Source organism: Orcinus orca, chromosome 3, assembly GCF_937001465.1.
Source record: "Orcinus orca chromosome 3, mOrcOrc1.1, whole genome shotgun sequence".
Taxonomy (NCBI): domain Eukaryota; kingdom Metazoa; phylum Chordata; class Mammalia; order Artiodactyla; family Delphinidae; genus Orcinus; species Orcinus orca.
The window spans coordinates 65836612-65853515 of NC_064561.1; the positions used below are offsets into that span (position 1 = coordinate 65836612).

At 44.0% G+C, this 16904-nt stretch overlaps 1 protein-coding gene across 6 annotated transcripts in view; it reads right to left on the reverse strand.

Annotated features, from left to right (window-relative positions):
- ARHGAP26 (Rho GTPase activating protein 26) overlaps positions 1–16904 on the reverse strand; it is a 488078-nt gene that overhangs the window by 205316 nt on the left and 265858 nt on the right. For all 6 annotated transcript variants that reach the window (XR_004477116.2, XM_033406543.2, XM_033406546.2 and 3 more), the window contains one exon: positions 2623–2688. Coding sequence is in view for 5 of the 6 variants with exons in the window: in XM_033406543.2 (XP_033262434.1) it covers positions 2623–2688 (66 nt within the window). In the remaining variant the exon portion in view is untranslated. The remainder of the gene's footprint in view (positions 1–2622; positions 2689–16904) is intronic.

Below are 16904 nucleotides of genomic sequence, written 5' to 3' on the forward strand. Positions count from 1 at the left end.
GTGCCACAAACTACAGAGCCCATGCACCCTGGAGACTGGGCACCACAACTAGAGAGAGAACCCACATGCCACAACTAGAGAGAAGCCCACGCGCTGCAACTAGAGAGAAGCCTGCGTGCTGCAACCAAGACCCGACGCAGCTGGGAAAAAAAAAAAAAAAAAAAAAAAAAGCATGTACATCATCCTGCCTGCTTCACCGGCTAGGAGACCCCGGGTCTCCTAAGGGATGGGCCCCAAGTTACTGAGTAGCAGAACCATTATTCATTCATGGGGTGGCTTGAAGGGCTTATCCTTTCTGAAACATCTCTACTTCTTTTGTCCTTGTGCTTTCCTGGAGCTTGACACACTCCCAGCTCCTGCTGGATGATTAATGGACCTCAGAGAGTACGGGAAGTCTGTTCACCTCTGGTCACCACCAATATGTGTGTACGTACACGTACTGCAGTAGGGAGACAACCCACTTCCTTCCAAGCATTTGTGCAAAAATGGCATTTAACACACACCGTCCTCGATTCCTCTTTGTGCTAAATGAAAACTTCTCTAGCTGTTAAAATACATCATGTTCGTCCTCATTTTAGAGGGGGAGGGGACGAGGACGCAGAGGCTAAGAGACCAGACCAAGTGGTGACCCTCTTCTTCCTCTACTGCTTATTGCACATATTTTCTGGTTTTGTATCAGAAAAAGTCATCCTCCTGAGCTATGCGTTTGCATTTATCACACAGATTCTGTGAAGGATTTCAAATGATTAGGTGGCCCTCTTGGTTTTGCCGGCTGAAAACTGAGAGACGAAGCGGTCAGCCCACCTCCGGCATGTACGTGAACTTCATCGTAGAGGGGAGGGGACTTCTGTTTTGAACTCATTTTTAGCTCCATTTTTATGCCTTTACCTTTGTTAAGCCTGTGCCTCTGATTTCTCATTCTTCTCTTTTAAAACGATGAGCAAAAATCAATTGGCTGTTGAAAAATTGCCGTAGTAATACACACTTAAAAAAATGTAGAAACTGCGGTTATGGAAAATAGACAAATCCATGGAAGATAGTGAAAACCAGCAGAGACACCCACTGACAACCTGTGCAGGTATGCTCTCTCCCCTCCCCACTATCCCCAGAACCCGTTCAGAGTGGGCAGGCTGGTTCGTAACTTGCATTTTTCACTTGATATATAATAATGAACATCTTGGATTTCAATAAATGTATTTCCACTGCATTTTTAGTGATTCAGTGTTTCACTGCATGCATGGAGCACACTGTTGATGTAACCAATTTTTGAGACATCTGGCCAGTTTCTGATTTTTTAACCTTAACACCATAGTTTAAACATCTTTGTGGCTCAAGTTGGCCCATGACCTTATTTCCTCAAGATCAGTTCCCAGAAATCTCGCCTACTACTTTACATTCTCTGCCTATATTTTACATATCTTTGCAAGCTACCTTAACTCTTCATTGAAGGAAGGTATAGCAGAAATAAGGAAACATCTATAAGAATGTTAGCACACATTAAAATAATTACCTTGGAAACAATACTTTTTGACTGGATACCTAGGAATAGAACTTATAAGGGTATTTTTTTTCTTCCCCTCTACTCAGTGCTTCATAGCCTTTATAAACATGCTTATATTTCTGAACTGGCATCTTTCTGTTTTAAAAGACAGAACTTCCTCAAACAAATAAAAAGGGCTGGAGGGTTGAGAGGCTGCAGAATAAGTAAGATTCCCATCTTTGACAATGGTTCAAATCAAATCCAGTGGAAAGACAGTGATCAGCTTTTCTCTGCGTACAACAGACAGTGCATTCAAAGCTCGAAACTGCCGGAACTGAGGAATCCCCTCTGCGGCGATCTTTGCGGAGGGGATGGAGATCACGGGGATGAACCAGCTTCCCTGACCTCAAAGCGCTGTTCCTATGGACCCAGGAAAGGTCATTGTTTGACAGGCAGGGCCTGACCACAGCACCACGGCAGGAAAACAGGGGCCTGACCCCTTCTCCCTACCCAGATAGTGCCCAGGGCAGGGTTCCTAACCTGGGGTCTACAGACCCCAAGTGGCCCACTAGAGAATTCAGGGTGTCTATCAACTTCCATAGGAAAACAACCACACCTTTATTTCCACTAATTTATAAGTAAAATTAAACATTTCCTTCCACTGCAATATAAGCAACAAATCACAGCATTAGCAGTACCTGCAACTTGGTCAGAAACCACAGATATTTTCCAAACACGTTACAGTTGTTACAGATACCCTGAACTATCACTATTTCTGAATTATGCTACTTATCAGACCCACCACCGTAACTGAAAGTGTTAGCAAAGAAACACATATATTATTATATCACAACCATGGTTTTAGTATTTTAACTGAATTTCAGTAACTGGATTCCTTATAATCCTATGTATTTGATATGCATGCATTTAAAACAATCTTCTGATCAGCCGAAGAGGCTGACAACTAAATCAGTTGAGAGCCTCTGCACTTCAGAGCAACAGGCCTTGTGGAAACACACCGCCAATGGCATTTGGAGAGTTAATGAGTCACTTGAAATTGGGAAACAGCAGGTAGCAGGTCTGCCACCTCACCAGATGTGTAACCTTCACTGAGAATAATGCCATCTGTTGAACTACTTTACCTCTGGTTTCCACAGCGTGGATGCATTTCCTGATGATGCTGAAGCCAATGCTGTCCAACTGTGCAGCTGAAAGAGGAAGAAAGGGGCAGTCAAGTTGCTAGCCGTGCACACCAACCCCGGAACAGTGCTTGACCAACCCAGAATGACTCAGTCCCATGGTGCGGCCATGTAGCCTTTTCATTTTTTCCACTGAAAGTACAGGAATGATTCAAAATGTAAAACTGCTGGCATTCATGAGGAGCTTACCATATGCCAGGTACAGTGCTAAGTACCATTTTGCACATACTATCTCATTTAATCTTCATGGTAACTCTCTGCAAGGTTATCCTCTATTTACAGCTGACGCAACTGCAGCACAGTGATGAGCACTTTACTGAAGGAATAACTAAGCAAACTTTAACTTGTTTTGTTATTATCAGGAGCTGTAGGACTAACTGCTTGTTGGTCTCCTTCAAAAAGCATAAAGTAAATGCTCGATAAATGTCAGGTAAGTGCTCCACAGAGCTCACCTTGTTTAATCCTAGCAAGTCCTCTAGGTTGAGTCCCAAATTACACATGAAGAAACTGAGATTTGGCAAAGCTAAATATCTTGACCAAAGTTGCAGAGTTAATATGTGGGAGACTTGTTCCAGAGCCTGTACAACCTTAACTGCCTTAAAAGTGACTGAAAAATAAAATAAAAGTAAACATTAAAATAAAAAGTGACTCTGAGTTAAAGAGAGGAATAAAATTCTGCTCAGATGACTAGAAAAAAGGAAAAGTGACCAGGAGGAAAATCAAAATAGCCAAGGACAAAGAAGTTATCTAAGGAAAAAGCAATAAGGCAGAAGAGCCATCCTCTGTGTGGTAAATCAGCAGGCGGTGACAGGTTCTCCATCTGCTCCAAAACCCCCTAATGTCACTCAGAAAATAAATGGCAAATAGCAGCAACTTTTTCCACAGCATAGAACCAACTGCCCACTTGGCAACAGGGCTGGAAACCCACCAAAATTCATCCCCATGCTTTGGTTACCCAATGATTAGACGTGGGTGGTAATCTTTAAGAATGGGTTCATCTTTGACCTCCTTAGGACATCAGGACAAGACATTCTACAAACCAGTGTTCCAAGTGGAAAAGGGAATGGCAGAAAGGAGGAAGGTGAGTATTTATAAACATTTGTCATCATCCCAGGGCAAGAAATAAACTTGTAAAATATGAGAACTGAGCTGAACTTGAACTCAGCTTGGATCTAACCCAAATGGAATCTCTCCAATTCTTAATATATACGGGTGAATGTAGGTCCAATGAAGAAAATAATCCTTTAAAAAAATCACTGAAAATTCCCCAAATCAAATTAAAAAGGAATTCTAATTTCCCCAAACTTCTCTTCCCAAAGCGAATCAGCTCTTGCTCTTACATGTGTACTTATCACTTGGTGGTACTTATTAATAAATATACTTGGCCTCTAGGATGGTAAGTAAAGTACCAGACAGGGAGGAAAACAATGTTCTTCTTCCTGGAGACCACCTGCTATACAAACCATTGTTCTTATACCCTTAAAGCTATAAGGAGCCTACTAACTCAATCCCTTGCTTCTTCTAGTATGAACCAAGTGTTTACTCTGCAAATCGGTTGTATCAAGCTTTCTGACTCAGATCGAGATCACTCTTCCAAATGAAATTCAACTCATACCACAGACTTTTCCCAAATTTTATAACAAACTATAATACACAGCCTAAAAATCTGTTGGAATCTAGGCAAGATTTTTTTTAAATAACGACCTTATTGAGATATAATTCACATATTGTAAGGGTCACTCATTTAAAGCTTACAATTCATTAATTTCTAGTATATTTACAAATATATAGATCACCACTCTCTACTTAACATTTTCATCATTCCCCCATGAAAAACCTCATACATGTTAGCAGTAACTCCCTATTTCCCCCACTCCCTCAGCTCCTAGAAACCACAAATCTACCTTCTGTCTCTATAGACTCGCCTACTCTGGACATTTCATATAAATGCAACCATATGATACACTGTCTTTTGTATCTAGTTTCTTTCACTTAGTATAATGTTTTCCAGATTCCTCTATGTTGTAGCATTAATACACTTCATTCCTTTTTATGACTAAATAATATTCCATTGTCTGGATATACCCCATTCCATTTACCCATTCATCAGCTGTTGGTTTCTGCTTTTTGCCTATTATGAATAATGCTACTAGAAACACCCACATACAAATCTTTGTGTGGACGTATATTTTCATTTCTCTTCAGTATGTACCCAGGAGTGGAAGTGCTAGGTTATATGGTAACTCTATGCTTAACTTTTTGAGGAAATGCCAAACCACCTTCTAAAGCACTGGACCATTTTACATTCCCACCAGCAACATATGAAGGTTCTCCACATCCTTGCCAACATCTGTTATTGTCTTTTTTATTACTGCCGTTCTGGTGCGTGTGAAATGGTACCTCATTGTGGTTTTGACTTGCATTTCCCTAATGACTAATGATGTTGGGCACCTTTTCATGTGTAGGGGAGAATTTTCATTCCTTTATACAACAGTCAGAACAGAGCCTACTGGCAAGTATTTGTTAGAGGGAAAATTACTTTCTATACTAAAGGAGGTTTCCCAAATGTCCATAATGTGATTCAATAGTCAGTTGAAGCCTTTTGGTTCTTCTTTTGAGATGTGCTTAAGAGGATCCTTGCATAGGAATGATAGTCAAAGAAGTTTGGGAGATTAAGAACTGCAGTTGTGGACAGTGCTCTGGGGAGCTGCTGAGACAGATTCCAAATTTGGAAATTTTAAGAGTAGGTTTGTGAACATGGTCTTGTTCTAGGCATTGATGAACTTCTGTTCTGGACAAAGAGTATTTTGCTTCCTTACCCTGTGAACATGGGTAAAAGTTTTGAAAAACTGGAAATAACCTGGCAGCTGACAGTGATGACTCCAGTGGCCAGAAGATATGTGCTCATAAAGCCACCAGCCCAACTAGCAGAAGAAATACGGACAAAGCTAGATATAACCCTGTAGAGACAAATCAGTCCTTGACCTTTCCTCATGGAACTGTGGGAAGCTGGATTCTTTTCTAGGTAAGTAACTGCTAATGGAAGAGAACACAATGGAACCTCCCAAGTATATCCAGAAAAAAACTAAATTCCACTAACCTACATTAACTACAATTATTTATTTTGGAAAATGGCAAAGCAACCCCCCGCGCTCCCCCCACAAATCTCTGAATAAATGTTCCTTCTTTGGTTTTCCCAACATTAGAAGTTCTCCATTTTGTTTTATACCAGCAAACCCCTTTTCTTGAAATAAATCTTACACAGATGCTACACATAAAGGCCTTCCACATTACACATGTAACAGTATTTATTAGTATATATTAGTTGTCTAAGTCCAAATACATATAACAAATTCACATACTGCAAAGTCAAATGCTAAGAGCGCAAGGTAACTCTCTATTAGCCTCTGATGTGTTCAAGTTGCGTACTGATAATTATTGCAGTTTTATAAACAAAACTGTGTTAAGAAATGGAATTCATATCAAACAACAGTTCCCAATAAGGAACTCATGAAATACAGTTTACCTATCATTATTCCAAATCTCTGAACTGGAACTGGTATAAATTATTACACTGCCCCCTGCACTAGCACTTCCCTGTATCTCTCTGTCTCTGGTACCCCTCCACCACACACGCACACAGGCACAGGCACACGCCCACGCACGTACACAGGTTTGACTGCTACTCTCATCAACCTGAGTTTCCTGCTGATGTTATGATTAGGTTACTAATGATGAACAACTGTTTTCTCATTTATCATGTACCGAGTACCCCTGATGTGATAGGGACTACAGTGCATCCATACCCAGATCATTAGTCCTGATCTCTGTCCAGCAGGTACATAATCTAAGTTAATTGAGATCTCCTACTTGGAAAATCCAGTTTCCACTAAAAGGTTTAGAACACCACCACCACCAAGCAGAGTTTGCTAATGACAGAAAAAGTCTGAGCAGCCCGCCAGATGGAAGCGGCTGTCCTTAATCCCTTCAAGCAGGTGATTCAGCTCTTTTACTGAGCCCAGGCTCAGAAAAGGTCAGGGATTTATTTGCAATTGCTGTATCCTTATAATCTCCAGAAATAATCTCTCATCAAATATCTACTTGCATTATTCCCTTAATTTGACTGCTGATGAATTGTTGCAGGGCCGGTGGCTCCCAGGCCTGACACCCACCGTCTGGCAGTTAAGGCTTGGACCAGCTTACCTTCCTGACTCACCCTCGAGTTCACCTCTGCCCAGGTTTACGCACAGGGCAGGCCAAACAGTTGTCGTATAATGAATGTTCACAGAGCTCGCACCAAACACCCAGGCTGACCCACCAAGTTAGAAAAGGGTCATCCTCTTAAGTGTCATGTCAACTTTTGAAGCATTATTTGTCTGCTTTTAGAGAAAGGAAAGGGCCAGGGTCACACAAACCTATTTTCTCAAAGCTCTCTGGAGAACAGGAGGACATGAGACAGGTGGTTTGACTCTCAGCCAACCTGGAGAATATTCGGGCTGAAGTGGGAGGAGGATGCCTGGCCGACCTTTGGGGTTTATGTTTATCATGCCCAGGGTACGCACTCAGACAGGAAGGAGGCAGGTTAAATTCAGGAACTGACTGTCTTACTGCAATGGGCTTAAAACAACAACATACTGTAAGGTTCAGTCAAATTGTTTAAAAGAAGGAAGCTGGTGGGCCAGGTACACACAGGATTTTAGCATAACCTTCAATGCCCTGTTCTGTAGCTTCTAGTACCTCACACTACCTCATCTGACACTGCCTGGCCTTAAAAAAAAAAACAAAACAAACAAAAAAACCCCAAAGAGGTATATGGGTGATGGTAGAGGGTGAGAACTCCAATGAAATCGTGAGCCTCACCCTCAGCACTCCCCTTCTTTCTCACCCCCCATATCCAAATGATCACCTCAGTTTTACCTCCTACTGAGTCTCAATTGTATCTAGTTCTCTCTGCCTTCACCACACCCACCCTGGTCCTGGACCAGGTCCTGGTTATCTGCTACCAGGATGGTTGCAAGGCCCTCCTAACTGGTCTCTTCACACCTCCTCTGGCTCCCTCCCAAGCTGCCCTCCACCCCGCAGCACCCATGACCTTGACAAAACCAGACCACATCACCTCTCTGCTTAAACACTCAGTGACACCCCACTGCTCTTGGGACGATAACCCCAGCCCTTAACACGGCCCACACAGCCCTGCATGGTCTGGCCCCAGCCTCATCTCAGTCCCTCCCCTATGTCTCAGCATCCCAACCACACTGGCTTCCTCTCCGAGTATCCAACTGACCACGCTTTCTCCTCAGCCTTTGCACAAGCTGTGGATTTCACCTGGGAGCCCGTTGGCCCAAATAACTCAGAATTCTCAGGTATCCCCCATCAAGTATCATCTCCTCAAAAAAGCCTCTCTGACCCCTCCACCTAGATTAATGCCTCCATCATGCACTTGGATACAATGCCATCAACCTCTCCTTCAGAGTATGCAGCACAATTACAGGTTTACCTTTATTAGTATAATGCTGGGAATTCCCTGGCAGTCCAGTGGGTAGAACTCTGCGCTTTCACTGCCAAGAGCCCAGGTTCAATCCCTGGTTGGGGAACTAAGATCCCACAAGCTGCATGGTATGGCATGAATGAATGAATGAATGAATGGTATGATCCTGCAAAAAATGTCTGTCTACCAAACTAGATATGCGTTCATAAAGGCAATGGTCCATGTATAACTTTACTTATTTATTTTATTCACTACTATATCTCTGTCTTTCACTGTCCCCTATAGTGCTAGAAATGAAGTGGAAGCCTGTAACTTTTCATTTGGTGTAATTTTTCATTTTGGATGCAAGGATAGGTAAATTGGTGACTGAATGGCAGGAAGAGTTGCTGAGGGGCAGCGTCTTAGAGTCAAAATTACCTTTCAAACTTCAACTGATGTACACCCTATGAAAGTAGATGAGTTAAGTAAGCTTCTGGTCCTCAGCTAGTCCATCTTTTGTGAGCATATAGAGGTTAAATAAAGAAATGAATGGCTTAATCTAACCGCTTCCTTCCTTCCTGTATCAGTACAAAGAGGTATTACCACCAAGCAGTACAGCCCCAAGAATCAGTCCTAGAGAAGGGAAAAACAAAAGCTGTGCAAGCCAAGACATGGAAGAGAAGAGATAGAACCAAGTTTAGGTTTCCTGGACACTCTGAGAAATCTTTTGGTTGCCCACTGAGGCATCACTAGCACTGTGCTGCGTGTGGTATGAAACTAGGCTGGCTACTTCTTTTCACGTCACACTAACTGAGCCATCTGAACAGTCAGACAGGCCTGAGCGTGGAGAAAGCTCTAGAAGACAAGAGCATTCCCCCCTAGAATTTGGTGCTGCCCACTCTTCAGGTCCAGGAGCCCCTCTGCTAAAAATTACTGACCTGCTGTCGCCTATCTCCAAATCCTTAGTATTCACAACACCCAGAAACTAGGCAACAAGTGGCCAAATCACCAATTCTGAATAGAAGGGACCTTTCCATATCACAGGTTGACTGATGGACATATAGTCTGAAAAAATGATGCTTTGGGATATGCCCAAAGTTACCCCATAGGTGCATCCCAGAAATTCTAACAGACCTCAGACCTCTCCTCAAAAGGAGAGGAGCTGACCCACCTGAATAAGGCTCAGCATGAATCAGATGGAATTACCACTTTGCTAAAGCTGGTATTTGACAAGTTTTTCCTAGTCTGAAAAACTTCCCTAGGAAATTTATTCAACTTTCCTTTGATCAAAAAACCACCTTTCAAGGGTTTTTTATGGGAGAAATGGAATTTGCTAGAAAGAAAAACAAGAGAACTGAGACGTAAAGGAAGTCACTGCTGTGCTTTTAATGTGGATGGATACAGGAGGTTGTCTGGAGTTGCTGAGGGCGGCCCACCATTTTATGGACAGTTCCCGGGGCATGTTCTCACCACAGAAATTTACTCAATTTCCCTACGTGATTTGCTCTTTAAAGCTCGGCCTGCCTCGCTCATTCTGAATTTAATCCATTTCAGCATCATTAAAAGCCATGAAGAAAAACACCCACATTGAATTCTCCCATCTGGAGAAGAGATTTCCAATTGGCTCACACACTCAGAGGGGCTCACACCCTTTCTCCTCAGCATGTGAAGCCCCAGAGTTGCCAGGGCTCCCTGGCTGTGGCCCCTGGAAAACCATCTTCATGAAGCTTCCAGTGGGCCCAGGAAAGGTGTGAGTTCTCTACTTTGGCAGTTACCCAGAGCCAGTTTTTAATCCCAGATCAGCTCCCCAATCCTGTGTCCCATCCCATTCCACTGCCAACTGCCCCCCAGCGAGGTACTCAGGGAATACAAATGAACTTTAATATTAACTGAAGTCACACAGACAGAAGTGGTATGTACTGGAAAAAGAACAATGAGCTCTAAAGCCAGACAGACCTGGCTTAGAATCCGGCCTCTGCCACCTCTGGCTGGATATGATCTTAGGCGAGAAGCTTCACCTTCCTTACCTGTGTGGTTGGGATAACTCACCTAGGTGTCGCAAAGGTCAAATGAAATGCACAGCAACTGAGACTTACTTGATATTCAAAAACGGTCATTAACAGTACTACAATATTAGGATGTAGTAACTACAGTACATCATAATATTTGAATCAAACTTTCCAGTTGATGAAAAACTCTTCATACCCAAGTTCATGTTAACCTTACAATAATCCCATGGGGTACCTATTATTACTATTCTTACTAATAATTTCTTGCTGTGTTTCCACACAAATTAAGTATGATGAAGGACAATACATTACCGTTTATAGAATAAGTTAATAAATTATAGCTTACTTGATTTTTCCAGTATATCTGTTAAGTTTTTATGATGAGAAAAGCCAGGCTCATGATGTTAAAGTGGTACCAACAATGATGATGGCAGTAGTAACACTTACTGAGCACACAGCGTTGCTCTGGGCTAAGCACTTAATTGCATCATATCATCATCATCACCATCCCTATTTTGTAGCAGGAAACCTTGGCTCAAACAAGGCTAAGGAACTTCTATGTGATTATGGCGTTAGTGAGTGGTGGAACCAGGATTCTAACTTGGGCTGACTCCAGGGCTCATCCTCTTCTACTCCCTGCTCTTCCACTGAAGTTCACATAATTAGTCAGAAAAGGACTGCGGCTGGGGTCACATTTTCTGGATTCTGCCCTTTCTACTCCAGTAGCAGTTCCCAAATCTAGCAGACCACAGACTCAGGGGCATGCTTGTTGCAATGCAGATTCTGGGTGCCCTCCCAGAGGCTATGCTTCAGTAGGTGTGAGAATCACACGAGATAACACTGTACTGCACACCAAGCAATTAAAACTATTATCAGTAAAGACAGATACAAACGCTTACTGACTATTAATTAATGGGTAATATCTATTCCACAGTCCCCATCTGATAATAAGGATTCACCAGTGCTATGTACCTCAAAATGTAATGTTGGCTTGTGCCATTGGGGTATATGAAATGATTCTAAGTAGTTCACAAATAAATATTTGCGATAGTTATACACTTATCTTAATAAGCATTATAAATTTATTGGTTTATCATACAAAGCATGATATGTTTTTTAAATAAAGGTAGTCTAAAAAGAGTGAATTGATTTTAAAAAATAGTAAGTAAATAATATTACAGGTGGCATATATATATGTTAAAAAAAATAATGAAGGTGACAAACAACACCATTTGGGAACTACTGTCCTAACTTGTACCACACACCACCTTCAACTTAGCTGAAAGGACAAGATGGGAGGGTACCACATTCTACCAGCAAGCTGTCCTATTTCAATAGTCATCCTTGATTCCTTGCTGTCTTTCACACTCCATATCCAATCTGTTAGCCAGTCCCATCAGTAATAACTTACACCTAGAATCCAACTACTTCTCACCATGTCCATTGCTAATACCTTGGTCCAAGCCACCATCATCTTCTGCCTGGACTGCTCCAATGGCCTCTCAACTGTTTCTCCTTTTGCCCCCTACAGTTTATTCTCTGCCGGCAGGCAGAATCATCTTTTAAAAATATACATTGGCTCATGTCACTCGCCTGATCACAACTCTCCAGGGACTTCTCATGACACTTACAACACAATCCTATCTCCTGACCACAGCCTCACATAGTCCAGCCTACCCGACCACTCTCCCTCTGGCCTCTGCCTTTCTAGTCACAAGGGTCCTTCCTGATACTCCTTGAACACTGCTAGTTCATCCCCTCCGCCGCGGGGGCCTTGGTACGTGCTGGTTCCTCTGCCAGCTCCTGACAGGCCACCCTCCCTCTGTTTGTTCAGGTTTCTCCTCAAATGTCACCTTTTGGGGGAGGCCTCCTCTGCTCCTGGTATCTAAAATAGCCACCTTTCAGGGGAGGGATGGACTGGGAGTTTGGGATGAGTAGATACAAACTATTACATATGGAATGAATGAACAACAAGGTCCTATTGTGTAGCACAGGGAACGATGCTCAATATTCTGGGATAAACCATAATGGAAAAGATTTAAAACAGAATGTGTATATATATATATATATATATATATATATATATATATATATAAAAACTGAGCCACTCTGCTGTACAGCAGAAATTAACACAACATTGTAAATCAAGTATACTTCAATTCAAAATAAATTTAAAATAAAATAAAATAGCCACCCTTCCCTTGTTACTCTCTATTCCTTTGCTCTTACTTCATGGCCCTTCTCTCCGCCTGGAAGCCTCCCTCTGTTTGCTTGCTTACTGTTTGCTGTCTGCTTCTCTCAACAAGGCAGATAAAGTCCCTGCCTGACAGCTTTACTGTAGCTTCAATACACATTTCCTGAATGAAGCAACAAATACAACCCACATTTTCACCAGCAGAGACACCAGAAATCAATACGTAAAGAAGTCCTCACACTCTAGGAACATCAGTGGGGAGCCGCTGGCTGAACACTGGTACCTTCTAGAGTTCAGGGTCTCTGCAGGGGGAAGCACAAGACCAACAGGACTGACAGGGATCTCATTCATCCCCCGGCCTCTACGCATGAATGCCACCAATCAGAATTTTCTTCCCTAGCTAACCACCTACACAGGAACCTATCTTCTTTTTCATGGTTTCTGGGGACACATACAAAGAAAAAATAAGCTGAGAGGGACTGAGAGTAAAGCAAATAAAATAGGTAGCAGGAGGAGAGATGAAATCCCTGCCTGGCCTGCAATAAACCTGCCAGCTCTCAGCCTGAGTCAACGGAGGCTCGAAGACAGCTGTAAATTGTTCCAGTTCTCAGCCAGACACAGGCAGCCAAAGTGGCTGCGTCCGGGCTCTTGCACAGTACAGGCTGAGGCCTGCAGATCAGCTTGGAGGGGTGGGGTAGGGAGGACTGTTTCCTCGTGGGCTTTTACATCTGCAATCTCCTAGTCCCCCTTAAAATTCCTAATCAGGAGAGCAGCGAAGGAGCACAGCTTCACACAAGCCTGGGTAATGCGAACCATCTTAATCAGGACCATTTGTCGCCTACCTGGGACTCTGGACATCTGAGAATGAATTACAGTCCAGTGGCCTCAATTCCTTTCTGCCTTGAGGCCTGGGTGGCTGTGCACTAATTTCTCAACCAATAGAGATCACCGCCAGCTTTCCAAAGGTGGAAGTGTTTCAAGTGGAAAACCAACTGCCTCTGTCCAGCTAGATCCCTTTCCGGCCTCTACCTAACCGTCCTCCCATCTTATCTGCCCTAGGAACAGTTTAGCTATTTTTTGATCACAACAAACTCTGAGGCAATAAAAGGCAGGGAAAGAGATCCATTCAGAATCTGAGGCCTAAGAACTGCACCTGGAGTCACCATGAAGTTGTATGACATGGGCATACATCACCTCTCTGACCCTTTTCCTCATCTCGAAGATCAGGCATGGTAGAAATCAAATAAAGCAATGTCTGTGAAGGCACTGAGGAACTCTAAAAGAAACTGTCCAGTGTCAGGCTTTTATAAAAATAGCCTCTGGTTTCGGATAACGATGATGTTATTGATAATAACAGCAGAGGGCAACATTTAATGACTGCTTAGAATACCAGGCACCACTGATTTAAGAATTTCCATTCTAATCCCATTGGATCCTCTCAACAAACCAATGATGTAGGCGGTAAAAGTATCCTCATTTTACAGATAAAGAAACCGAGGCCTGGAGAAATTAATTTCCCAAGGCCACACACTCAGCAGGCCACGAGGCTGGGATTCCAACGCATGCGTGTAATAATACTCTAGAGCCAAGGTTCCCAACCATTACTCACTGTTCCCCCACACCCCTCCGCTGTGGGCAACAGTACTTGATAGCCTCCACTAAATCCTACATGTTGAATGGGAGTTTCACACTCTGAACACTGATTAGGGTCGGAAGGAATGATCTTGAGTAACCACAAGTTTGCACTTAGGATGAAGCCTCAGTTTTCTCATCTGAAAATGGGGTCAATACTACCATCTGTCTCACAGGGTTCTTACAAAGATCAAACAATATAATGTAGGTCAGACACTGAGCACATTGCCCCCTACAGAGTATGTGCTAATGATAATGTTTACCATTAATGATATCATTAATCAAGAGCCTGCACTTGGTGGCAGTGGGGAAAATCTTTCAGTCTCTGTCTCAACAGCCCTTACACTGGGCTTTAAGAGTTAAAGATGCCACCAGGGACCTGCTCACTGTTGCTTGGCTGAAGCCCAAACTGGGATGCCAAGGGGCAGCTGGCACCTGCCAGGCAGCAGCCTGCTGTCTGTCCAGAGCCCACACCACTGAGCGGAAGGGGATGTTAGGCCACAGCAAGGTCACACACTGGCTGGATCTGTCAGTCTAAAGTTGGCTGAGGAGAGGATGGATTTGTGAAGTGTCCTCTAGGACAAGCAGAAAGGCTCCGGACTGTCCAGGTAAGTCTGAGGAGCACCACAGCCAGCCATGTCCTTGGGGGATGGGGTGTCACCCAACAAAACGGCCGGGAACCCAAAGAATAGTATCTCTGAGACAACAACCCATTCCTTCTCCTTCCTCTCTTGCTAGACCCCAGCACACTCAAGCTGGGGTGTTGCCACGCCACAAGGGCCACAGCAACCAGCTGTGCCGTGCACACAACTCATAAGGAAAAGCAGGGTGCAGGGGGTCAGCACGTGGGGAGATAGAATGAGGCCATCTCCCCTGACTGTGGCTCAGGAGACGAAAGTGGTGGTGAAGGAAACCTGCCATGGAGGGGAAAGGAGAAAGAAGGGCCGAGAGGGGCTGGGGGCAGTGGGAAGGGAACACAGGCCAGGGAAGGAGTGAGCACCTGTCTTCTATCAGCCTGGCCTGGCAGGCGCGGAAAAAAACCTGGAGGGGAAGGTGCCCTCAGCTGACTGCCTCGTGGGCCAGCGCACAGGAGGCCAGGCTGCCATGCCCACTAATGCTGTCTATCCTTCCCAGGTTTAAGAGGGGAAATGTTCTATTTATAAGGCATCGACCAGTGGAGACCTGGCAGCCGCTGGATGGCTCTGATCCCATAGGGATCCTGGTTACCCGTGGCTGCCTTCCCCGGCCTCTCAACTGTGGGTGTTCTCACAGCAAAAGACTGAAGGCAACTGGAAGCAAAAGGCAAAAGAAAAGCCTCTTTCCTGCCCTTCGTTGCTTTCATGAGACTGCTGGACTTTTAGCGATGGCTGAAGGCTTTAGAACATTTTAAAAAGAGTGACCCATGTGATCCCGTCAAGCCTTCCCATGTGAGCTTCAAGACTCAATCTCTTTTTCTGTTTTACAGATCAAGGGAAGCTGAGGCAGAGAGATGAAGGGAATGCAGACACCACAGGCAGGGCAAAGGGCAAGCAGAGCAAAGGTAATGATGCCCTTCCCATCTCCTCTCCCAGTGCTCAATCTCGTCCTCATGAAAAAAGAAAAGCCTTGACCCAGCACCATCAGAGAGTCTGACCTGAATAACGGCCGAAAGAACGAGCATGTGTAACAGAAACAACATGTAAAGCAGCTTTGGTTGTGTTGTCAAAGGCCCACGGGAGAGTAGTGCGTCATGTTACAGTCCTGTACCTGGGAAGCTCGAGTCACTGAAACATGTGACTCTGGCTCTCCCAGCATCATGCGTGACATGTGAGGAGCAACAGATGGCTTTCAAGAGGAGGCTCACTAAGAAGGAACACGGGATGGCCCCTCAAAGAGCCAGGTGGGTTAGGTATTGGAGACTGATGATGAAACTCCTTCCAGCCCCAAGGGGTTGGCCACACAAGGACAGATGGCATGGCAGAGCAAAGATCTCATGCATATCAAGAATAGTGGGGGAAATGATACTGGCAATCAGGCAGGCTCTGGTTTGAACATCAGCTCTACCACTTCTCAACTCTGGTACCTTGACTTCTTTAAGCTTGTTTGCTCACTTGCAACTCACCTGTGAAAAGCGTTTCTGCGAACGGTACCCATCCATGTACCACACTCAAGCTCCCTGCCACAACCTCATGCTGTCTTGAATAGACTAATATTTAAAAACCTATGTTTGTATTACGCTAACGGTTAACAAACTTATAGCCCATGGGCCAACTTCACCACTGCCTGTTTTGTAAACAGAGCCACCCGCTTCGTTTCCGTATTGTCTACGGCTGCATTCACACCACCATAGCAGAGTTAAACAGTACCGCAAATCTGAAAATCTGGCCCTTTCCTGAAAAAGCCCACCCCTGGCGCTAAGCAGTAACATTTAGAAAACTGGGGTGGAGGGCGGGGGTATGTTTACTTGTGTCCCTCGCCACCAATACACATTAAATAAATATATAAATTTAAATGGCAACTGAAAATGTTTGTCCAGTCCTACCCAAAATGATCTTGGGTATCACCAGCAGTGCACACACCCCACTTTGAAAAATGCAGTCGTGAGGATTCAGTGAATTAACATAAGGCATCAAGCCCGAATCAGCACGGGTGTTGGCTGCTGCCCTTCGTTCTCCTCCCCTGCTCCCCTCAGAAGCAGTTCAGCCAATCCAGGGTGCTCTTTCCTCCTCATATGGGAGAGGCATGACCAGATAACAATAAGGATAACAACAATGGTAATTAGGCACTTATTCACTAATAGGCCAGATAATGTGCTGAGCTGTTATCCTCACAGCAAGGCTATGAGGTAGGGGTTGTGATTTATCCCCATTTACAGACGATGAAACAGAAGATTAGAGAGACCCAGCACTGACCTGCAGCTCCATGGCCAGTGGGCCTGCACGAT